Source organism: Hippopotamus amphibius, chromosome 9 (assembly GCF_030028045.1).
Source record: "Hippopotamus amphibius kiboko isolate mHipAmp2 chromosome 9, mHipAmp2.hap2, whole genome shotgun sequence".
NCBI classification, from domain to species: domain Eukaryota; kingdom Metazoa; phylum Chordata; class Mammalia; order Artiodactyla; family Hippopotamidae; genus Hippopotamus; species Hippopotamus amphibius.
This window is the reverse complement of record NC_080194.1, coordinates 12,699,737-12,725,119: the sequence shown is the minus strand read 5'-3', so window position 1 is coordinate 12,725,119 and position 25,383 is coordinate 12,699,737. Positions and strand designations below refer to the sequence as shown.

At 45.3% G+C, this 25,383-nt stretch overlaps 1 protein-coding gene across 2 annotated transcripts; it reads right to left on the bottom strand.

The window, feature by feature from the left end:
• Positions 1 to 938: 938 nt before the first annotated feature.
• Positions 939 to 22,096, bottom strand: CD59 (CD59 molecule (CD59 blood group)). Of its 2 annotated transcripts, none has more exons than XM_057749591.1 (4): positions 22,007 to 22,096; positions 12,216 to 12,300; positions 8,450 to 8,551; positions 939 to 2,462 (listed from the first exon to the last, which is right to left on the bottom strand). In XM_057749591.1, exons 2-4 carry the CDS (start codon positions 12,280 to 12,282, stop codon positions 2,260 to 2,262), a joined length of 372 nt encoding a protein of 123 aa, XP_057605574.1. In that variant the 5' UTR covers positions 12,283 to 12,300; positions 22,007 to 22,096; the 3' UTR covers positions 939 to 2,259. The 2 variants fall into 2 exon arrangements, with proteins under 2 accessions (XP_057605574.1, XP_057605575.1); XM_057749592.1 differs by lacking the exon at positions 22,007 to 22,096 and adding an exon at positions 12,590 to 12,649.
• Between the last annotated feature and the right edge of the window lie 3,287 nt (positions 22,097 to 25,383).

Below are 25,383 nucleotides of genomic sequence, written 5' to 3'. Positions count from 1 at the left end.
CCCCTAAAAGAGACGATCCAATGGGGTTACTGAACCCAAGACTATTGGCTCTCCAACTCATCTGGCCTTTGCAGTGTTGCTTTTGGGTCCAGACATCTATCCCTTAGTCTGTGGCATGAGTCACAGCAACTATCTGCAGAAGGAAACCTCGCAGCTTAAGGCCATTTGTATGACCCTTGCTGATTCTGACTCCCAGCAGCTGTCTCCCCAGCTCCCCATTGAGCAGCCCAGATTCTACTTCAGAGAATTACCCCCTTCTCAATGTACTCTGGCCCCAAAGTGGGCATGAGACCCAAGAGAGCAGTCAGACAGTCTCACCCTGGCAACTGAATCTTGAAAGAATCCTGGAACGGCCCAACTCCTGGCTTTTTAAAAATTTTTAATTTTTTAATTTTTTTGGCTGTACTGCATGGCTTGTGGGATCTCAGTTCCCCGACCCGGGATTGAATTCGGGCCACAACAGTGAAAGCACTGAATCCTAACCACTAGACCACCAGGGAACTCACCCCAACTACTGGTTTTTTTGCAGTCTGGTTGAATGCCCCTTCAAAGTTCCCCCAAATTCATTTTCTGCTTAAGTGAGTCAAAATTGGTTCCTGTTCCTTGGAACTAAAAGGCACTATATGAAATGAGCCACTTTGCTGTGGGCATGGTCAGTACTTCCTCCAGCAGAAAAAGTTCTATTGAGGAAAGAGTCATACCTAGTATTTTGTCTTTGACCAGAAGATTAAAGATGATGTAAGGAAAAGCTCTGAGCCAACAGGGAACACAGAGCACCAAGGTAATGCTAGGTTTTGATGAGGAAGCTTCTATTTGTCTGTGTTCGAGTAATGGCATCAACAGAAGAAAGCTGGTACTGTCCAAGATCTCTTCCTTCAGTTACTGCCATTGGGCGTGTTGCCTATGTTGTTATCCTTTCGGGCCAATCACCACACTGATGCATTTGATGAGATTTTATTTTCAGAAACGCAGGATTCACTTCCGTTTGTCCAACAGATCACATAATCAAGGAGTTTTTCTAAAGATGTTAAGAAATTCCACCTTCATCAGCAAAAGTCAGGAAATGCTGTTAAATACAGCCAAGATTGTAACCATACAAATGTCATTAAACCTACTGAATCTTAAATTGTTCACCAGTACCCACAATAAGAAGGCAAAATTTTACCCTGCTGAAAAGGTATACCGCTTTTTAGGAAACTGACAGCGCTTCTGGAAGCCTCAGTATTTGTGATGATGCTAATAGCCCTTACAAATGTATTTTACATTATCTGTGCTGACTCAGCTAGGAGCCAGCAGGCTGGATGTCGGCAGGTAAAACGCAGCTCTGCAGACCTGTTACTGTTCATGATGACATTTAGAGATCACAAATCGCAACCCCAAAGGCTTCTCCTGTTCCATTCACGCATTATACACACACACATGAAGAGTTTTTCTACCAGTAACACTTAAAATAAGCACGCTTAATAACTCCAAGTCACATGTAACAGAATACTCAAACGTTTAGTTTCAAACTGTGTGTGACAAAGCTAAGGCAGCCTACCATTCCAATAAAAACGGTGGGATACTTTTAACACACCATTAATTTATGCTACTGGTTTTTCTAGTGAAAGACAGCAAAGCCAATACAAAATTTAGGGACAGGGGAAAACAGATTTCAGCCACTGGTTTCTCTCTAAAGACAGACCTTGTGCTTCCATGCCCTTCCCAGCCAGACACCTTCTAGCTGAGAATACAACAGTCATTGCCACCACTGTGCATTAAGAATCTCATTACCCCAACTGACAGCCCACATCTGGAACATGTATTGCGCCTACCTGGCAATAGAGGGGCCATGAAAAGTGAGAATAAAGCATGCCTTGTGAGAGAGACTACTGAAAAGGAGCCCCCTGCCCCACTCATCCAAAAAAGTACCGAGCATACTAACTACATTCAAGGAACCGGAGGGAAATAGCTGAGGGTTGCAGGGAATCTACTCAAGCTGCAAAGCTGGTCCTGCAAAGAGCAGAGTAAGAAGCATGTAACCTTACTCCAATCGCATGCGCTTCACTCTTAAACTTTTTCTCTCCAACAGGTCTCCTCTGCCAACGGGACTGGCTTTCAGAGTCTCTCCGGGTTCCTCTCATCCAAGTTGCTTATGCTAGTTCTAATTTTTCCCAACAGGATCCAGCTGGAAAATATAAAGCCTTTGGAACATAGCAGCACGGGAAATAAGTAATACACAGAAACAGGAAATTTAGGAGAAGCCCTCCTGGTGTAGATTTAGAGACAAATGTGCCAGATCGCCACCAGCAGCAGGAGGACCAGCGGAGCTGTTTTCCCTGATACACTCGTCCCACCGCTTTTGTTACACAGGTTCTTCTGGCAGCACTTGTATTCTAGCTTCTTCTCCCCTAGGTGTTTCGCAATGGTTTCGAAAGTGCATTGGTCGTACATCCAACACTGGTAGTAAGTTTTTGTTGGCACTGTGGGGGAAACACACACACACACAAGGGTAAGCAATCAAGCCGGTAAAGCTGTGTACCCGTCTTTGAACACTCAGTTCTACGTCTTAGAACGTATCCTGGGGAAGTAGAGACATCTAGGTAAAAATATGCATCCCGGTTAGCTTGTAAAGGGGAACAATGAAGTAAATGGTGATCCAGCTCTGAATGGAACTTTTCCACAAAAGCAAAGTCTCAGCACAACCAGTACACTTGCGTGTGTGTGGGAGGCGACAGACAATCATCCTAATGTTTTAGAGATGTACCAAGATTTTTAAGCACATGCCCTCTTTGATCCTGCAATCCCCCTTCTAGAATTTACTCTATGAAGTTACTTGAAAAAAAGGTTACGATATATGTTCAAGAATGGTCACGGCACTGCTATCTGTAGCAGCAAGAAACTAAAAGACAGTCTGTTAATAAAAAAAATTTGAATTACAGTAGAGTTCCACACAACAAAGTTCCATGCAGATAAGGAATGCCACAGGACCATGTGTGTTGACATGGGAAGAGTCTGAGTGTTTCTTCTGAATGCAGAAAAATAGATAAATTGGATTTCATCAAAACTAAACTTTTGTGCTTCAAAGAACACTATTTTAAAAAATTAAGAAGACAAAACCCACAAAAGGGGAGAAAATGTTTGCAAATCATATATCCAATGAGAGTGTAGTATACAGAATATATGAAATACTCTTACAATTCAACAATAAAAAGACAACCCAATTAAAAACTGGGCAGAGGATATAGATACTTCTCCAAAGATATACAAATGGCCAATAAGTACATGAAAAGATGCTCAACATCATTAGCTATTAAGAAAATACAAATCAAAACCACAGTGAGGACCAATTCATACCTACTACAATGGCTATAATCAAGAAATCGAAAAACAGCAAGTGGTGTCAAGGAAGCGAAGAAACTGGAACCCTCATACATTGCTTGTGGGAAGTTATAACAGTGCAGCTATCTTGGAAAAGTCTGGCATTTCCTCAAAAGGTTAAAAATAGTTACCATATGACCTAGTAGTTCTACTTCTAGGTAAATATATCACCCAAGAGAATTGAAAACTGTGTTCACACAAAAGCTTATATATGAATGTTCACAGCAGTATTATTCAAAACATCTAAAAAGTGGAAATAATCCAGATTTCCATTAACTGGTAAATGGATAAACAAAATATGGTATATCCATTCAATGGAATATTATTTGGCCATGAAAAGGAATGAGGACCTGATACATCCAATAAGATGGGTGAACCTTAGAAACATCATGCTCAGTGAGAGGAGCCAGTCACAAAGACCACAACGCTGTATGGTTCAATTTATATTAAATGCCCAGAATAGGCAAAGCCATGGAGACAGAAAGTAGATTAGTAGCTACCAGGGTATGGGGGAGGGAAGAATAGGGAGTGACTGCTAATGGGTATGGGATTTCCTTTTGGGGTGATAATGTTCTGAAATTAGTGGTGATAGTTGTATAGACTTGTGGATATACTAAAGGTCACTGAACTGTACACTTTAAAATGTACTCTGGAACTGAGATATGTGAATTACATCTCAATAGAAAAAAGCCGAGATGCAGAACAATGTGTAGAACGTGATCCATTTTTAATAAAGTGTATGTGTGGGGGTAAATATCCTAATTTTCTCTGGAAGGATTCCCAAGTAATTTAATAGTGTTACCATCACAGAAGACTATCTTTCATTTATACATTTCTGTGTAGACTGAGATTTAAAGTTAAAAAAAAATCATGGAATGAATTTATTTTAAACATAGCTTAAACTTCCTTTAAAAATCATTAGATTATTCAGTAACACAGGAAAATTTTCTAAAAGAACATGCCATTATTGTCCCAATTTTTGCACACAAAGGAAAATGAAGGCCAAAAGTATGTATGCCAAGTATCTTACAGTAGTTTTTTAATATTTAGAAAAATTATGTTAAGTGAAAAAAAGAAAAAGTGTTAGTTGAGAGAGAAGAGTTATGGTAGATTTTCCTCTCCAAAAATAACTATGTGCTAGATGCTGGGGACCCACAGATTTAGAAGGCTGATCCTTGCCCTGGAATCATTTTCTTTTCTTCAGTATTGGAAAGAAAAAAATACGGATGCCTATTTACTTATGTAAGGCTTATAACTAATTTATCCAATTTCATTCATAGCTCAGAACAAAACTTCTAAGTTTATAACTGCAGGGATAACTGTTCTGTCCTCCCCCTCAGAAGATATGAGTATTTGGCCCAGATTTTAGTGAAGTTTGGTCAAGTGGCAGAGGCCGGATAGAGTGGTCCAGCGGCTCTGCTTGCTTGGGTCATAAGTATTTAAGTGGATGCTTCTACAACGGTACAAAAAATGCTGTTGAATAGGACAAGTTACTGCCTTGTGTAATAGTAATCAGACATTGGAATTGGGAATGCATTAAAGCCACCAGAATGTTAATTAGACAAACCTAAGAGCTTGGGGAGAGCAGATAGTAATTGATTAATAATTGCTGCCAATCAATCACTTACTGCATGTCCTGCAGTGAGCCAAGCATCTTACCTGAATGATCTTATTTGCATAACAACCTTACAATGGTGAGCTTCTCACCAAAGCCACTATCAGAATCACCTGAATAAAACTGGATTCTATCAGAGTTGTTGGAATGTTAAAGACTGTCTCTTTGCTGGGCACAGCCTCCCACACTCTCTGAAGATCTGGCTTGAGTCGGCCTTTACCAAGCAAGAGTCCCCAGCTGCCTTAGGCACAGTTAGTGTGTCCCTTATTTGAAAGGCCATTACAGCAGTGACTGCTTGGCACTCTCACCAGAGGCTCTGCCAGAGTCTAAGTACATGGTTTATACTTCTAGGACCTGGCCAGGATGCCAGTGAACAGTGGCTGAATCAGCACCCATCTGTCTCTCGTCTAGACTGAGTCTACACAGCACTATCAGGCACACTTCTCCTCTAACTGCCCCACTGACCCCGGGAGATAAGTCATCCCATTTCACAGCTAGGGGGGAAAGGTGGCTAGATTAGTTAAATAATTTCTCCGATGTATGCCTGGGCTTTGATTCGTGTATGTGATAGTGTGCCTTGCCTCTCCCAGGCTGATGGCAATCAGAGTTGGAGGGGGATTTAGATGCTCTGTTAATATCTGCCTTACTGTAAGGTCTGAAGAGCTGTATTTCAAGAACTACTGTTACCACATGTCTAGCTGAAGTTTGGGGACATATGTTCATGAGAAGAAAAAAAACTGAGATTTACATTATCCTTAAAAAAATAGATTTTATACTTTAGAGGAGTTTTAGATTCACAGCAAAATTGAGCAGAAAGTACAGAGTTCCCATATAGCACCCTGACACCCCCAACACCAACCCCAATCTCCCTCACTATTAACATCTTCCACCGGTACATTTGTTGTAAATGATGAACCCACATGGACTCATCATTACCACCCAAAGTCCATAATTTATATCTGGGTGCACTCTGGGTGTTGTACATTCTATGCGGTTTGACAAGTGTATGTCACGTGCTCCACCTATCCATCCCTCCCTCCTCCCCACTTAACCCCTGGCAGCCTCTGAACTTTTTATTATCTCCGTAGTTTTGTCTTTTCCAAAATATCATATAGTTAGAATGATAACTATGTAGCTTTCCCAGAGTGGCTTCTTTCACTCAGTAATAGGTATTTAAGCTTCCTTTATGTCTTTTCATGGTTTGATATCTCATTATCCGTTCACCTACTGAAGGACATCTTGGTGGCTTCCGAGGTTTGGCAATTATGAACAAAGCTGCTATAAACATCTGTGTGCAGGTTTTTGCGTGGACGTACGTTTTCAACTCATTTGGGTAAATATTAAGAAATGCAGTTGTTGAGTCTTATGGTGAGAGTATGTTTAGTTTTTTAAGAAATGGCCAAACTGTCTGTACCAATTTACATGCCCACCAGCAATGAATGAGAACTCCGGTTGCTCCACATCCTCACCAGCACTTGGTGCTGTCAGTGCTTCAGACTTCGGCCATTCTAACAGATGTGCCTCATTGTTTACATTAACCGTTTTGGAAAACGTAACAGTTCATTATAAGAGGAGTAAATTCTGGGGATCTAATGTACAGCACGGTGACTGGTTACTAATGCTGTATTGTCTATTTGAAATTTGCTAAGAGAGTAGGTCTTAAGTATTCTCATCACACACAAAAAGGTAACTGTGAGGGGTGGATGTGTTAATTAGGTTGACTGTGGTAATCATTTTACACCTTAAATATATACAGTTCTCATTTCTCAATTATACTTCAGTAATGTTGGAAAACAATTAAAATGATAGTTTAACCATTCAGGTAGGAAACAATGGGATTTGAGAGCTGGAGAAAAGATTTCGGCTCTGGTCTACTTCCCTCTTTCCTTCTCCTCTCCACCTCTACCAGCCGATACACCCATTTCATCAACAAAAAACAGAGGCAGGAAGAACCTACTGGCGGAAGGACTGAGATCAGAGCTCAAAGCTTCTAACTGCTGATCTAATACTTATTCTACACATAATATTGCCTTTATTCTCTCATTTGGAAATTATACTTTTTGTAGGGGGGATCCAAGAGACACAGATGATCAGGGTTAAGAAGCAGGTCTCTGTGCGCATAGATAATTGGTGCTCAAATACTTGTGGAGTGAATGCCTGTTCCCTCTGGGGGCCTCACTGTGCTTTCCACGTTAACAATGAATTAGTGTGGTCCTCCAGGGGAGGCACGGGGACTGTCCCCCCGAAGAATCAAGGACCTCACATGCAGGCCTTGGAACCTGAGCTGCATTCCAGGAGTTTATATCAAAATTATGAGGTACTCCTGTTCTTTAGACAGGATAATCCTAATTTGTCCTTACTTACTGAGGGATTTTTTCCATTCTGGGGAAGTTGAATTTCCTCCTCTTCCTTTCTATCAGGTTTTTCTGAACATGTGGGTCACTCAAGCCTTTTATGAGTTTACCTGATGTGCTTAGCATTCCTTGAGGTGGGCACTGGGAAGAATTTGCATAGAGGGTATGAGTACACTAACTTGAAGGGTGTTTTTATTTTTATCTCTTAGAGATGTAAGTCGGGAGGGTCTATCCTGTACACTAACTAAGCAGACCCTGAAACAGCCACTCCTCACCAGTATCATTTCTACACGTTGATTCAATCCAGAACCACACCCAGCCAGGGCAGAGGGCATGCCTTCGCTGGCTTCCTGCCTCTGTCCAGCATTTCCTAAATTCTATTTTAACAGGATTTATGGAGGAAGCAATTCCACAGTTTAACCGATCTGGAAAATGCAGATTTGACAGAACTTGTCAGTGTCAGCAGTTCCCCACCCCAAGCCCACAGCGCCTTGCTCGCTGAGGCCAGGGCGCCCCGGTGCCTGCTACTGCCTTTCTTGGGAACACCCTTCCTCTCTTGGTCCTCTTACTTTCTGCTTGTCCTCTGAGCTCAGCTTGAGTCCCCCCCAGGACTCTGTATGTATTCAATTCCTCATAGATTGAGACACAGGTATAAATAAAGACATGTGTGACCGCTACACAGGCCTCTCCCACAATGTTCATCATCTCCTTTCTTGCTCTTTGTACCCTGAGCCCCTAGCTCAGGCTCTGGCATGTGGCAGGCTCTCACAAATCTGGGAGGCAGCCAGTGTTGCTGTTAAGAGCACAAGTGTTGGAACTGGATGGATTCCCACATTCAAATACTGAGCTGGTTCGTTGACCTTAGTCTGTTGCTTAATCTGAGCCTCAGGTTTCCTCATTTACCAAATGGGAATAAAATATTTACCCCAAGTGGTAGATGGGAAATATTAAATAAAAAAACAAATGGAAAGTGCTTAGTGCTGCACACAACTGGTGCTATTAAATGGTAGCTATTACTTGTTGAATACGAGTCTAACCAGAATGAGAGCGGCACAGATCTTTTCGCAGGCTCTCTTCATCCCATTACACTCAGGAAGAGAGAAGAGGGGGAGGCTCTTACCAGCTTTAACGAAGAGACAAGCATTTTCATTATGTGTACAATTGATGGCTGTCTTGCATTCACCAATTGGGTTGATACAGCTGTAGCACTCCAGGCTGTAACCTAGAATCAGGAAGAACACTCATCAGGACCTGGCAACCAGCACTGAGTCACCCTTCCGGCAGCAGAAGCAAGCCCATCATCTCCATTAGTGTGGGTCAGAGGTCAGCAACTCACAGTGGGCTTCCTTCCCACACAAATCTGCAGCAGATACATTTCTCCAACCTCAAACTACAGTTCCAGCTGCAGGTTTCTGGACCCTGAAGCAAGTGCAAAAGGAATTTCCAGATTTCAAAGTCCATTTAACTGTGCAATTGAGAAGCTTTCTCCTACTTTCAACCAGAAGTGATTAATCTGCAATGTAATGACATATTAAAAGGAATCCATTAAGAGGATAAACTAACAGAATTCTATAAACACCTTCCAAGCAACAAATATGCTCTATTATATCACATTCTCCTGGACTGATTGTCAGTATTTGGCAGTACCTATCTGTGTGAAAAGATCTGTTCCAAGACAAAATGCATGAAATCCCATTACAGATCAGTACTAACAGATGAACATTTGCAACCAGTTTGATGATGGGGAACACACTAACTTTTGACTCCCAAGTGAGCAAAATGTTATTCTGCCAGAAAGAATGCCATTGTTCTCATTAGTAGATCTGTATTATAAATAATTGTACTCAATCATTACATTTTTGAATTCTGTCAATTAAAAACTTCTACAAATTTGTTTTCTCTGTTATTTATATAAAAGCCTACATAATAACCTCCTTGGCCTGCAAAGCCTGAGATATTTACTGTCTGGCCCTCTACAGAACAAGTCTGATGGCCTCTGGGATAAGGCGTCCTCACTGCAGCTCTTCCCTGCTGAGGGACTGACCCATTGCCGGGAACAAACACCGTCGAGGGGCAGGCAGCAGCCATACACCTGAAACCCACGTGGGAGGGCAGGCACGCACAGTGACACTGGACACCAGGGTCGGCTTGCATCGGAAGCAAATGACCCTGGTTCCCCAATTTGAAAAATGACTATTGCATCCATTCACATGCTTAGGATTCATCTTTGGTGGCTAGACTTCAGTTTCACTGGATTATTTTCCCTTCTCTGTTTTCATAATGATGGCGACAGGAAAAAGATGAGTCATAGTCCACATGTGTGATGGGAAGAATTGGAAGAAAGTTTTCCTGATTCGTGTGGACATACTCTTCTCCTTTTTACACTCAAGAGATCACCTCCTTCCGGCCACATGGCTTCTGCCATGTAACCCGTATCTGGCAGTACCTATCTGTGTGAAAAGACATTTTCAAAGATGAAATACATAAAATCTCAGAGAAGAATGGCATGGTTAAACCAAGACGAACTGTGGGTTTTAGAACCCAAGAGCTGACTTTTAGTTCTAAGGCCAAAGTCTAGGTTCATCACCAGGGAGAGGAATTTTCAGAAGGCCAGAAGAAAGTGGCTTCTCACTTCCTGAGCAGGAGTGAAGCTCTCTGTAACATCTTAAAAGGCCACGTCTGCCTTCATAGGTGTGAAATCCCACCTAGCAGAGGACCCTCTGATTTGTGAAGATTCCAGGTTAACCTTTGAAACATTAGTGCCTAAAACCACCCCCTTCCCCATTTTTTCTGCAGATGACAAGGCAGATGTCTGGAGAGGAGCAGTGACTCACTCAAGGACACCCAAAGCACTGCCGGTGGCAGAGCTGAAGCCAGCCCTGATGCCCGGGGGCTGGGCTCCGCGCGCCCCCTCTGCCTCTTCTCCCCCAGGGTCAGCATTTGCCACGCCTGCGTGAGAGGGGAGCTACAATAGGAAGGGACAGAGACGCCATCTTTCAATAGTCTCTTCCCTGCTCCAGACATGTGCACACGTGATTGAGAGGGAAGAGGGAAGAGGGAAGAGGGAGGTGGGGTTCTAGCCTGGGAACCCGGAAAGGTTGCCCGTGGGAGGGAACTTTCTCCTGGTAAAGCCAGAGTTCATTTGGCTTCTTGACAAACCTTCAGACAGAGGAAAGACAGCTCACCTTTGGAACTTCTGGGAGGCAGAAACATTCACAGCTGACACAGTGCTCAAATATCTAAATTTTCAATCTTCAGAAATTGCTATAAGAGGTAGGCTCAAGGATCTCCATCCCCATTTTTCAAGAAAACACTAAGACTGTTACCTTGTCAAACGTCACACAGCTACTAAGAGGAGAGCTGGGACTCACACCCAGACAGTCCGTTCTGAAGCCCATGCTTGGTTTATTTACCATGATGTTTTTCTAATCGTCCTAAGTGGGAAGGAGAAGAAACCAGGACCAATTGTGGGGGAGACCGGGTCAGGGGCAAGCAATCAGTCGGTGGCTGTTTGATATTCTAGCGATGCAGCCAGGATGGAGGGGATCTTCTTCGCATTCTGACTCCCTCAGGAAGGACCTAAGTGCCCCCGGGACGTGTCACAGAACAGCTCATGGCGGCAAACCCAAGCCTGCTCTGTGAACAAATGTAGACTGCTGGCAAGCAGGTATGACCAGGTATGAACCAGAAAATTCACTGGGTAGAAGAACGGAGGCAATAACGTATGTCATAACATAGTGAACCACATGGCAAGCCACCCGGGCTCAAATCCATAGACGTGGGGAGGCAGGGGCGTCGTGACTTCTGTCTTTCCTCAGAAAGGGAGAGCTTGTTCAAATGTGTCCTTGGGCTACTTTCTTCTTTGCATCAGTTTCCTCACCTGTAAAATGGGCATAACAGCACTGAGCCCTCTCGGGATGGATGGAAGGATTAAATGAGACAGGGTCTGGCACAGGCCCTAGGACGTAGCAAGCTTTCACCATAAGGGAGCTACGAAAGCTACAAGCTCTAAGACATGCTCCCCCACGCGGATGCCTCTGCACAGCTCACTGCGTGGCTCCTTCCTTTCCTGCCTCCCATCCCTGCCCCTCAAAAAAAAAAAAAAAAATTAATAGTACCAACATGACACAGGCAGAAGATGACCTTTGATCTTTATAATGAAGCAAAGCAAGTATCACAGGTGTTGCTACTGTTACAGAGGTAACGAGTACCTCCAGGAGGCAGGGAGGGGTGGCCCGCTGAAGGAGTGAGGGGCAGACACTCTGGTGTCAGGTTTATTTGGGTTCAAATTCTGGCTGTGCCACTTTTGTGTGATATTTCACAAGTTAATCTCTTTGGCCTTCAGTCTTGTCATATGTAACATGGCAATAAAAACAGTCCCTGTTCCATAGGGTGGACGTGAGGATTAAATAAGTAGATACGTGTAAAATGCTGAGAAGAGCGACTGGCCTGTGAATGCTATGAGCACTGGCTGCTGCCGCCGTCAGGGCGGTACCCTCAGGAGCAGCTGCAGCGTCACACGGCAGAAGCCCAGGACAGGCGGCTGAGCTCAGCACTCTAAAGACGGCGTCTGTCGGTAGCCCCGGTGGCCCCAGCGGCTGGCGGGGAGAGGGGTGAAACGTAGGCAGCTGAGTGTAGTGGCTCCCCTGCAAGAGCAGCTCTGTCACCCAGGATGGACTGTAAGTCAGGAAGGCCCTCCACTGAGGGCAGGGCCATAATGCAGGAAGGAGCGGTCACGCCACCCTGGACCTATAACATTGATGGTGAAAGAACCGAAGCCCGGTCCCGGGTCCGTGGCATCAGCTTGGTCTTCCTGAGGTCTCAGAAGACGTTCAGGGCCAAGGCGGCCTAGATGTCCCAGACCCACGCCCCTCTGGGCCACTCACCCACATGGCAGAGGACAGCCAGGATGAACAGGAGCCCAAGCAGGACAAGCCCTCCTCTGCTTCCCATCGTGACCAGCTGCAGGTTCTGGAAGGAAGGAACACAAAGCATTGTCATGAAACAGCAGGTGACTGCCAGGTGTCTCAGGAACCAAGAGCTGGAAGGCCTGGGGGCTTCAGGAAACACAGAAGAAGTGAGCAGGCCAAGAAAGGGAACCTCTGGGCTGGGTGCCATGCACCAACCGAGGGTGCTCTCAAGTGGGGCAGCGCTTGTCCCTCCCTGGTGAGACCTCAGCTTGTAGGAGGAACGCTGCTGGGCACGGTGGGCGGGGCAGCTGCGGGGGGTCCAAGCACAGCAGGCCCAGCCCGGCTCTCACCCACAGCAGCCGTGCACCCCTGGGTAAACTCAGTGCCTCTGAGCCTCAGCGCTCACGCCTGAGCCGCAGGACTGCACTATCTTCCCCATCAGGGTCGCGGACTCAAATGACACTGTGAACAAAGTACATAACGGAGCAGCTGCAATTTCAGCTCTGCAGGCCCCACCCCCAGCTGCTGGCTGAGCGCAGCCTGAGCCCAGCAAGGGCCACGTCTCCGGGCCACGCCCCTAAGTGCATCAGACCGAAGGGGTGACTCTGGAGGGCACCAGCCTGTGCAGGTTCAGTGGCAGAACAGGAGGCAAGGGCTCTGGCCGCCCACCTCAGCAAGCGCGACGGGGACACCTCCTGATCCACGCTGGAAAAGTAAGGAGGGGTCCCAGGGAACTCTGACGGCTGGTCCCCATTACATGACTGCCTAGATGTGGGACGGTGAGCATCAGGGGAGGAGAGAGGAGAGCTGGAATGCCTCGGATCCTCCTTTCATCTGAGGAGGAGGCCAAGACACAGTGAGGTGTTTTTTTTTTCTTCAGACTTTATTATTTAAAAAATATTTTTTTTTCCAATGTGGGCCGAATTTTTAAAGTCTTTATTGAATTTGTTACAATATTGCTTCTGTTGAGATGCAAATCAAAACTACAGTGAGGTATCACCTCACACGGGCAAGAATGGGCATCATCAGAAAATCTACAGACAGTAACTGCTGGAGAGGGTGTGGAGAAAAGGGAACTCTCTTGCACTGCTGGTGGGAATGCAAATTGATACAGCCACTATGGAGAACAGTTCCTTGCAAAACTAAAAATAGAGTTGCCATATGACCCAGCAATCCCACTGCTGGGCATACACCCAGAGAACACTATAATTCAAAAAGACACATGCACTCCAATGTTCACTGCAGCACTATTTACAATAGCCAGGACATGGAAGCAACCTAAATGTCCATCAACAGAGGAATGGATAAAGAAGATGTGGTACATATATACAATGGGATATTACTCAGCTGTAAAAAGGCACGAAATTGGGACATTTGTAGAGACATGGATGGACCCAGAGACTGTCATACAGAGTGAAGTGAGTCAGAAAGAGACAAACAAATATCGCATATTAACACATATATGCAGACTACAGAAAAATGGTACAAATCAATCCGTTTGCAAGGCAGAAATAGAGACACAGACGTAGAGAACAAACATATGGACACCAAGTGGGGAAAGTGGGGGTGGGGGGTTGAGGTGGGATGAATTGGGAGATTGGGATTGCCATATACACATTACTAATAAGAAAAAAAAATATCAAATTGTACACTCTAAATATATGCAGTTTATTGTATGTTAACTGTATCTCAATAAAAGTTCTTAAAGAAAAAAAACAATACATCAATAAATAAATCTTAGTAATAATCATCAAAAAAAAAATATTGCTTCTGTTTTATGTTTTGGGTTTTTTTGACCGCGAGGTATGTGGGATCTTAGTTCCCCCACCAGGGATCGAATCCACATCCCCTGCACTGGAAGGTGAAGGTTTAACCACTGGACCACCAGGGAAGTCCCCACAGGGAGGTTTTTAACTTCCTTAGGTCCAAATAATGAGCAGCAGATCTAAAGAGTCTCCCGACCCCACCCCAACTTCCCTGAACCCATCCTCCAGCAAGGAGGCGGTAGCTGCTCCAAACAGGGCTGGCTCCACATTCTATCCTCCTGGGCCTCACCCGCCAGGGCTTCTGCCTGGCAGACAGATGGGGTTCTTGGTGGGTGGGCCCCACCCTGCCCTCCCCTGGGTTGGAAATGGCATCTCTCACACCTTTGAAGATCATGTGATGCTCAGGAGTTGGCTGAGGAGGGCCAGGGGAGAACTGGGAAATGAAAAGGGCAGGGCCTGGTGTTGCCCAAAGACGTCATTGAGTAGGCCACGCCTGGGAGAGAGACGGGCTGCTTTCTGACGTATGGGAAATCAGCAAGAAAGTCTCACTGGGCCTGGCCTTTCTTTACCGGTTGAATAACCCCCGCTTCCCTCAGGCACCTTCAGAAATCTATCACCGCTTACTAACGCCACCCCCCTACCAGGCTGACCCTGCTGGGGCGGTAGCTTCCCTGAGCACCCCTGTGCGGTGAGGGTCCGAGGCTGCCCGAGGCTAGGGGTCACGAGCTCAGACTCTGGGCTGGCAGAGGCCTGGACGTGAGGTCTGGCTCTGCCACGGCTAGAGACTCATTTTCCTCACCCATAACAAGGGGCAAGCACATGGGTGGTTCCCCACGTGCCTGACACAGTCACACGTCCTACCTCACCCTGGACTCCCTCCCTAAGCATCCCCAGAGGGTGCTCTCCATCAGGCGTGTCCAAAAAAAATAAAAAGTAAAAATAAGTGAAAAAAATAATAAATCAGGCATGTCCACACCTCCTGGGCAGACTATCGGCCTCTCTAGGGAGTTCTGTTCCTGTTCCCTGAGACCAAGAGACAGAGGCACTGAGGTCTCTGCAACTTAATAGATCAAGAGGCCCCAGCCCCTCCTGCTGGCACGTGATGCCCCTGCAGTGCCCTCTGCCTGGAGCCAGATGAGTCAATCAGAGCGTCCCACCGCCCCCACCAGCCAGGGACCCAGGCCCAGCACACCCCAGCTCCCTGCCTGGATCCTCACGCGCGGGGGTGTCTGGGTAGAAAGGATGATGTACACACTCAGCTTAGACAGGCCCGGGGCTGGGAAGAAGTGCTGCAAGAGAAGAGGAGAGGAAGGCACCCATCTGAGGTCCCCAAACAGGGAGGCAGGGAGCGTCGGACTCGTCCTAGAAGTTAAGAACAGCTGCTTCATCTGGCAGCCCCACTGGAGGAGGAGGAAGGGAGCTCCCTGTCTGACAGGGGTCGGCGCTGGAAGGGTGTTGGGCTGGCACGCGCCACAGGCTCCCGGAGACTTCCCTCAGGACGGTCCTCGGCATGAATAACACCATATCAATAAACAGGGTGCGGTGCAGAGAACTCCGCCCTTGGTGACTCATATCAGAAAGAACGTGAGCTACTAAGGAAGGCCCATCTCTTAACAAAAGCAGCAGGAAGGGCACAGTGAACTGGCCCAGGGACAGACTGTCTCCTAGACGGGTGAACAAAGCCTTGACTATTTCTGGCCCTGCCACTTACTGCCCTGTGTGACTCAACCTCTGATCATCCCTTCTTCACCCAGGAAACACAGGGATAATGAGGTGTACTGCAGAGCACGGTGCCTGGCCAGAGAAGGACCTCAAAAAGCAGTCAGACGAACTTCCCTGGTGGCACAGTGGTTAAGACTCTGGACTGGATGAGCAGGGGAGATGGCAGCTGCCAGCCATCAGGGTTGGAAGGCGGACGTCAGACGGAGCTTGAAGTCCACAGGACTGGCTGGTGGTCACAGCGCTGTTTCCATGACTTGGCCGTGGGAAGGCAAAGATGGCAAAGAGAGGAAGTGGTCACTGTGCAAATGCCAAGGTTGAGCTGTTCGGGTCAGAAGACCAGGTCTTCATTAACGACTCAAAGACTGGGCTGGCCAAAAAGTTCATTTGGTTTTAGGTAAAAATAAAAGACACATTTTTCATGTTCACCAAGAGTTTTATTGAACAATGTAGTCCCTAACCGAATGAACTTTTTGGCCAATCCAATATGAATTTCCAAGAGCAGTAGGTTGTTATGAAATCGTGGGGGTGGAGGGTGGGGTGGGGAACAGAAAACAGCTGGTTGTTGTAAAGCTATTTAAATGCCCCCAAAATGCTGACAGCAGTTAACAGTAACAGGATTATTTATAATCTCTTACTTCTCTTCCTGACCTTTTACTTTTTGCCATACTTACCAAATGTTCTATAATGAGGCAAGCATTATTTTTATAACTAGAAACAGGAGAATCCACACATTATCAAGCTTTCCCTTTTAGTAGTCATAGATCGCCTATCTTCTGGCACGTCTCTTTCAGAATTAAAAAAGAGAACTGAACTTCATGGCTTGAAACGCTTCCCCTTAGTCTAAAACATCCTCCATTTTAAATTTTAAAATGATGCCCCTAAGTTAAGTGTTGATCAGATGGTGCACGAACCAAGAGAACAGCCGTGACTTTTCCAATCCATTCAACCAAACACTGAGAGGTAAGATGCATCCAGAAGACCTCATCACTCTCTTCTAAACATATCAGGACTCACTTAGACAGTGGATTTAATCACTGGACACAGCCCAAAGTCATTCTGAAAAAGGTCTACAGAATAAGATGGGTGAGCCTATTGGAAAACACCATTTTGGAGTCACAGAACACGTTTGGCGCCAGCCTTAGCAAGTTTATTTTCCTAGGTGGCTCTGAAGTTGACTCTAAAGGAAATTCCTTCAGGGGCACACCAAATAGGCTTTTACCAGAGGAATAAGTAATAGTCAAGGATATCTAAGCATTGTTTAAAACAGTAAAAATTTGGTAACAAACATGTTCAACAAAAGATGAGTGAATTATGGTACAATTCCTTGGTGGGGAACTGCACAGCCAATGAAGAGTAACAGACATGGAAGGCTACTCCCAATGCATTAAGAAAAAAAGCCAGTTTAAAAATAGCTATAATTACTATTACTTTTTCTTAAAAAAATAGAATATATATATATATATATATATATACACATACATACACACACACACATATAAAAAATTGCTTGGAACACCGTATCCACTTTTCTGAACATTTTGGAACATGTGATAAACAGCATGGTAGAATTATGAGCAGATTATTTATGCTTAAATATATTTTCTTAACAATGAACATTTTTATAGAAAGAGCTCTCAACATGAGTGAAGAATATTTTAATGTACTTATGTGTCATTTCACTTGCAGCTTAAGTTTTTAGTTTTCTACTACTCCACCTGATTAAGTGTGAAACATATACGCCACCTTTCAAAATTTGCTACGTTGAGGTAAAAAATATTTCATGTATATGTCTGAAAACAGTTATTTTAGTCACGCCCTATATTTGTAAAAAAAAAAAATGAGGATGAGGCTTGGGTGATTTTCTAGTAGTCCTGAAAGAGAGACCTATATTCTAATCCCACTTTGCTGTCAATTTATATAACCTTAAAGCAGTCAACTCCTTTACTTCAGTCCCTAAGTTGTGAAGTGGTAATAATGATTTTATAGAATAATAAAATATAAAAATAAGACTTAAGGGTTTTAAAGCTCCATATGGGCTAAAATGTTACATGGCACGTCAAGGAACAAACCGACAAATGCACACACAATTCTGGGGTTACTCTGTCCTGGACTTACACCTGACCTGGAGATGATATTTTTACTACTAGGTGCCACATTTCTGAATTTCTTCCAGTTTATCAGGACAGCAAAATAAACACATAAAAAAGCTAGTAGAAATGGTTGGGAGAAACCAGGGCTGTTCTATTTGGAAAAGTATAGTCATAGACAGTTACCATCTTCAAATATGGTAACGCCCACCAAGGAAGAGAGGAAGAGGTTATTCTGTGTGATTTCCAAAGACAGCATTGGGATCAACTAGGCAGGCATTCTGGGCTTCCTAAGAACAACTGCTTGTTATCACCCTACCCCCGCCTCCCTTCCTTTCATGTACCTGGCACTAGGCAAAGTGTGAGCACATACCGAAATCAATTCCCTTGGTGAAATGTGAAAAAAACCCTCCCCATCACTTGGAAATGTTCACACACAGCGCAGAGATCACATATCAGAGACGAAGCAGAAAGCTGCCAGCAGAAAGCAGCAAGGGGTTAAAACAAAAGATCTCTGAAGTACTAGAGATTCTCATCCTACAATAAGAACCAACCTGATCATTATTTATTCATCCCCATCCACCTGAGACGTAAGGGGAAGCTTAAAGTTGCAAGGTGATTTACAAATACAGGCATCCCTAATCAAGTGCCTGAAAATGTTTTGGGTAGCCAATTTATGGATAGTGCAAGCCTATATTCCATTATTTTAAATAGGAAAGCAAAGACATGTCGTTGTCCATCCAAGAATCCCAGCCAATCCCCCCCAAATCAATCTATCTATCTATCTAAACAATCCAAATAAATGTGAACATAAAACATCTATGTTTTATGTGGGTATATTTACAAAGTAAGTTGTCTCGACACCTACCCCTCAGTCATCTCCACAATGATTGTTTATGAGCCCACTGTGAGCTGAGCAGGTGCCATGCTAGGCATTGGGCTACAGTGACTGCGGAACCAGGCAAAGCCCCACTCTCAAGAACCTTACAATCTAGTGGAGGTGGACACCAACTAATGCTAAAGACTAGGAAGAAAATAAAATAGGGTGACAGTAGTGGTTCTCTAGCTTCAGTGGGCATCAGAATCACCTGCAGGGCTGTCAAACACAGATGGCTGGGCCCTGCCCCTAAAAGTTCTGATTCTGTAGGTCTTGGGTGGGGCTCAGGAATTAGCATTTCTAACTGGGGACCACACTGAGAACTGAAGATTTGAAGAGTGAGATGGACTTTGCCCACCCAAGGGGATTTTGAAGACAGAGCAAGGGGGTCACAGCCGAAGCATACAGGTGGCCTCTGGAAGTGAAGAATGGTCCTCAACTGACACTCAGCCAGGAAATGGCACCTCAGTCCTACAATCACAAGGACTGTATTGTGCCAACAGCTTGAATGATCAAGGGGACAGATTCTCTCACAGAGCCACCAAAAAGGAACACAGCCCTGCTGACACCTTGATTTGAGCCCAGCGAGGCCCAGGTCAGACTTCTGATGGATGGAACTGTAAGATTAATAAACTTGTGTTGTGTTAAGCCACTAGGTTTGTGGTGATTTGTTTCAAGAGTAATAGAAAATGAATACACCAATCTCAAAACTAGTACGTGGCGGAGCAGCATTTAAACCCAGGTCTGCACTCTTAACCACAGTTACACTCTCTGGTGGGGAAACTTCTCGTGAATTCAGCTTCTGAAATAAGTTGGTTAAACAGAGGCCACCAGAGAGGAGATTTTACATCGGCAATGTTGCCACAAGATTCACAGATGCCCAAGAGTATAGTTCCTGTTCCTGGGAGGCTGAAGCCTTAGAGGCTGATAAACTTTAAGGCTAGACGTAGTCTCAAAAATTAAACCCAACGTTCCTATTTTACCGGAAATTAATGGAGGCCCGGGGGATGAAATGACCAGTCCCAAGGCAACAGGTTCGTTGCAAAGCCACTTTGGGTGGATCTTGTTTTTATTTACCAGGGGCCAGTAACTCACAAGTAGCTTAACATTACCTGAGGCTAGCAGTGTCAGGGGCTTGGGACCTTTGCCTCCTTATCACCTTGGACACACACAGCCAGGCAAGCTGAGACGCCTGCACAGAGATCACTCAGCTCAGAGAAGTAATTACATCAGTAAGTAGAGACAAGCAGAAAGCCACCATCACAATGAACAGCCCCTCCCAGCTACTTTGAGGTCACGCGGTCAGTGACAACCAACTCAGAACTCACTAAATCACACAAACCTGCAGTTCCCTCCACAAGAAAGGGCTTTCCTTGCAATTTGTTCCAAGACCTCAAGTCTCTAGTTCTCCAAAGAGGGCCCTCATCAGACAGCCTCCTCACAGCCCTGCCCTTTGAGATTGTACATGCAGAGCCAACTGTGTAGTGAAGATATTTCACAAAGATATGGGGCATACGTAATAACATGTCCTGTGCTTTGGAAAATCTCAGGCACCTCTGGGCTTGGTTTTGTTTGTGGCAGTCTGGGTGAGGTTCTTTTGGAGCTGGCCCAGGATTTTTAATGCATTTCTTTTCAAGAGCTTGTACCTGCAGCTGTCAATGCTGAATTCTATTAGACACCCACTCTCCTCACTCTAACCTCCATTTTTATTTGGACTATTATCTTACAAGCTACTCTACTAAGGTGTTTTCCTTACAGCTTTCCGTTTGAAACTACAGAAGCCACAGCTTCACATATTTGGTCCGCAGTCAGGCACCTCCCTCAATTAGCATTCTGAGCTCTGTGTGCTATCCTTAGATAACTGGGGGTAAGTTGCCCCCAGTGGGGAACATCGGTACCTGAAATGTTAACAGTCACATTTGTTCTCCACTTATCAGGTGCCATGCAGAGCCTTTCCCACGAATTATCTCATTTAGTCCTTATAACACCCTAAGAAGTAAGGCCTGTTATTTTACCAATAGGAACATGAGGTTAAAAAGCATTACCAGGATTATCCAGCCAGTAAAGAGCAGAGTCAAGACTCAAACCCTGGCCTGGGGTCAAGCCCAGGCCCTTGACCACTACACAGTGACACAAGCACCTCATCACCTCTCTGTAAGCAAACCATGTGTCAAATTGTACTCATTTAAAATGGGTTTCAGAGCCATCATCCCCGAGAGATGAAGCTGGACAAGGCAGAGCAAGGTGATAGGAAAGCTGTTTCCCTGATCTGTAATTCTCAGAATTGTGCACAAAGTAATCTTGGGATTATCTCACCTGTATCTGAGGTCTCTCCCTCCTTTTCAAGAAACGTGTCATCACACGCTACCTTGATATGGTGTGGGCTATGTCTCTAGGTCTGTAAAATGTATGGGCTGGTTTGTTTAGAATGAAATAGAATTACTGCAGTTGAGAGTGGTGGGCAGGTCTCAGCTGGGGCCCCCGATGTCTTTAAAAACTTGGCCAAGTACAGGAGTTTTAGAAGAATCAGCTGGAGGCACTTTCAAAGGAAGGAAGGAAGGAAAACACTGGTCAAAAGGAAAACTGGAGGAAGCCAGTCGACAAGGTGACAACCAGGCCAAACCGCTTTTTCCCAAAGAGGCCCGAGTCTCAGGAGTCACACAACCACGGCCAGGGTGAATCACAAACTCCAGCTCTTCTCCGTGTGGGTACGGGACTGAAGGGGAGAAGCCACACACATACGTCACGATCGATGGAGAAAACCACTACTTAAAAGTCAGCCGTTAGACTCTATGAAGGGTGCGGCCCAAGCCGGCCTAAGAAAACCAAAATGGGACTTAAAACGTCTAAGTCACAACCCCACCCTGCCCTGCTGTTTATATTCAAAATTTCAACCTCCAGGGGAACAGAAGAACGCCCAGGACCCTCAGGGACAGCGTTAACCTCCTTCCAAGGTGCGATTTCTTTCCCCTAAACCGCAGGAGCTTCCCTTCGGATTCAAAGTTCCCAACAAATACTCCCGGGGGAAGGGAGGGCAGGGCCGGGGTGTTCGGAAAGCGCGGCCGCTCCCCCCCTCCTCGTCGGCTGTATACGAAGGGGGCCGGGAAGCTTAACGTGCGCCAGGGGCCTGCGGCGCGGGGATGCTGCGGGCCGGGCGCGGAGGCCGGCGCCAGCTGGACACAGCCCGCTCGGACCCTCCCACCCCACCCCCCATCCCCGCCCCCGGTCCCGCGCTCCAGGGGCCCCGGGCCCGGCTACCCCCGCGCGCCGGGCCGCGAGAGCGGCTGCGCTCAACCTCCCGACCTCCCGCCTTACCTAACGGGGCCCGCCGTCCGCTTCAGCACCGCGAAGCCTGCGAGGGCCGCCCAGCCCCTCTTTATTGCTTGGGCTGGGGCGGGCTCCGCCCCCTCGCTGCGGCCCCACCCCGCCCAGGCTGCGACGTAGCCCTGCGCGCCGCAGCGGGTCCGCCCAAGGTCAGCAGACCTGGCTCAAGGGCGCGCTCCAGGGGCGGGTGCGGGAAGAGACGTGCGGCCAGGGCTGGCTGTTAAAACCTGTGGGGGAAAACCCTGAAGACGGAGAGTTGATGACGCTCTTCCTCCGATTTGTTATCGAAAACAAAAACAATGTGAGACTCTAAGTTCCATAATAACAATATGCAGTTCATAATTTTCCTCCTTTGTTTAAAAAAATACAAACATGTTTTTCAAAATGTTTGTGTGCCCGTGCCAAGCTCCCCATTGGCCCGGCTGTCGGGTTATCCAGCCCGGCTCCTTTCTGCTCTCCGGCGCTGGTAGGCTCCAAGTATCCTTCAGCCATAGTCACATCCGTGTCCTGTGACTTGTTTGGAACCCAGAGGAAACTCTGTTGTGGTGGTTTGTTGTTTTTCGTTTGTTTGTTTGTTTTGTGTATTTGCTGTGCTGTGCAGCTTATGGGCTCTTATTTCCCTAACCAAGGGACAAAGGATGGAACCCTGGCCCCTGGCAGTGAGAGCACAGAGTCCTAACCACTGGCCCGCTGGAGAATTGGAGGATTCCTCGCTGTTGTGGTTTTAGAAGCTTATATTATTCGGTCATGTAGTTCTGTTTTTAGTTTTTTGAGAAACCTCCATACTGTTTTGCATAGTGGCTGCATCAATTTACATTCGCACCTACAGCTGAGGAGGGTTCCCTTTTCTCCACACCCTTTCCAGCATTTATTGTTTCTAGAGTTTTTAATGGCCATTCCGACCCATGTGAGGTGACACCTCATTGTAGTTTGGATTTCCATTTCTCTGATAATTAGTGATGTTGAGCATCTTTTCATGTGTTTGTTGGCTGTCTGTATGTCTTCTTTGGAGAAATGTTTTTCGGTCTTCCTCCATTTTTTGATTGGGTTGCTTATTTTTTTGATATTGAACTGTATGAGCTGCTTGTATATTTTGGAGATTAATCCTTTATCGGTTGCTTCATTTGCAAGTATTTTCTCCCATTCCGAGGGTTGTCTTTTTGTCTTGTTTATGGTCTCCTTTGCTGTGCAAAGCTTTTGAATTTAATTAGGTTCCATTTGTTTATTATTTTTCATTACTCTAGGAGGTGGGTCAAAAAATATGTTGCTGTGATTTATGTCAAAGAGTGTTCTGCCTGTGTTTTCCTCTAAGAGTTTTATAGTGTCTAGTCTTACATTTAGGTCTGTAATCCATTTTGAGCTTTTGTGTATGGTGTTAGGGAGTGCTTTAATTTCATTCTTTTGCAGGTAGCTGTCCAGTTTTCCCAGCACCACTTGTATAGGAATGCAAGAGATTTCTGTGTATTCATTTTGTATCCTGCAACTTTACCAAATTCATTGATTACCTCTAGTAGTTGGTGGCATCTTTAGGATTTTCTATGTGTAGTGTCATGTCACCTGCAAACAGTGACAGTTTTACTTCTTTTCCAATTTGGATTCCTTTCATTTCTTTTTCTTCTCTTATTTGCAAAACAGAAATAGAGACATAGACATAGAGAAGAAATGTACAGATACCAAGAGGGAAAGGGGTGGGGAGGGAGGAATTGGGAGATGGGGATTGACACATATACATTATTGATGCTATGTATAACATAGACAACTAATGGGAACATGCTGTATATAGCACAGGGAACTCTACCTTATGCCCTATGGTAACCTAAATGGGAGGGAAGTCCAAAAGGGAGGGGATATCTGTGTATATACGGCTGATTCATTTTGTTGTGCAGTGGAGGCTAGCACAGCATTGTAAAGCAACCATACTCCAATAATAATTAATTTTAAAAAAAAAGCTCGTATTAGCCAGTCTGGGACTAGAACCACCATTTAGAATGCTATTTTTATGTGAAGATATAATCTGAAATTTCCCTTTATCACTTTGTCACCACCCACTGCAGAACAGGCTTAAAGAGCACCATACAAAGGAGAGTGGGAAAAGCAGGGCAAAAGTACAAGTCTTTCTCCAAGAGGTTGACCTCTACTGGGGACTATGAGACTCTCTGAGGATCAGGGTAAGAAGGTATTGCTTCTCAGGACTGCTTATGTTGAATCGGGAGGGGAGGAACACATGACAGGAAGTTCAAGCAGGGGAAATCATATGGCAATTGATCATGACATGTGCCTTATACCATGATCCTCTGATGGCTTTGGAATGTCAGGGAATGAATTTCGTTTGGTGGTGGCTTAATCTTGGGTTTTCTCTATACAAACAGGAGTCTTAGATCAGAAGGATTTGCTTTGATATTTAAAGTGTGTCTGCTTAAAGCAGCTAATACATGTATTTCCTATGAAAGCTTGTTTACAAAGCTCTTCTACATGCATTTTCTATGCATCCTATAAGCTCTTCCCTCCTTGAAACTCTCTTGGATTCTGAGATGACAGTCTCTCCTGCTTTTGTGTCCAGTTCCTTGAACTCTTAGTCTTGAGATTCTCTTCCATTACCCACTCATAATGTGGTGTTGCCAGGGTTGGACTGAGAACCATGGCTGTTTTCCCTGGGAGACTATAGTGCACCCACTTTGTTTTACCTTGGGAATACAGTTGGCCCTCCATATCTGTAGGTTTGGCATTGGTGGATTCAACCAACTGCAGAATCCGCATTTACCAAGGCCTGCCTGTATTACACCATTTTACAAAGGACTTGAGCATTCACTGATTATGGTATCTATAGAGGTGCTGGAACCAATGCCCTGCAGATACCAAGGGATGACTGTATATATGTTTGCAGATGATTTGCAAATCTTTATTCTCCAGTCCTGACCACTCCTTGGATCTTCATACCCAACTGATTACTGGACAACTCCATCTATGTGTCCCACAGACACCCTGAACTCAAAACATGTCCAAATCTGAATTCATCTCCAATGTTCCACTGCTTTTCCTGCATTTTTTTTTTGTCAGTGAAGCCCTGTACCTGGAATCAACTTCAGTTTCTTCCACTCCCACACATGTAACCACCAACTCCTGCCTATTTTATCATTTAGCTACTTTGATTTCATCTTCTTTTCACTCTACTCCTACTGCCCTAATTCAGGCCTGTGGCTGTCTTACTTGGGTCATTACACTTTCTCCATACAAGGTTTCCAGACTGCCCATGTTAATACCTGCCATCTCTTGCCCCCTCTCTACTTATCCTCCTGCTGGACACCTGGCTAGTTTACCTCTCCAGCCTTGTATTTGTTTGACTTTTTACTTTCCATTTAATTTTCCTC

Excerpts from the sequence above, each read along its gene's own strand:
- CD59 (XM_057749591.1), bottom strand. The coding sequence starts at position 12,282 with ATGGGAAGCAGAGGAGGGCTTGTCCTGCTTGGGCTCCTGTTCATCCTG. Across the intron at positions 8,552-12,215 it reads GGCTGTCCTCTGCCATGTGG|GTTACAGCCTGGAGTGCTAC; the intron begins GTGAGTGGCCCA and ends TCCTGATTCTAG. Across the intron at positions 2,463-8,449 it reads TTGTCTCTTCGTTAAAGCTG|TGCCAACAAAAACTTACTAC; the intron begins GTAAGAGCCTCC and ends TTTCCCCCACAG.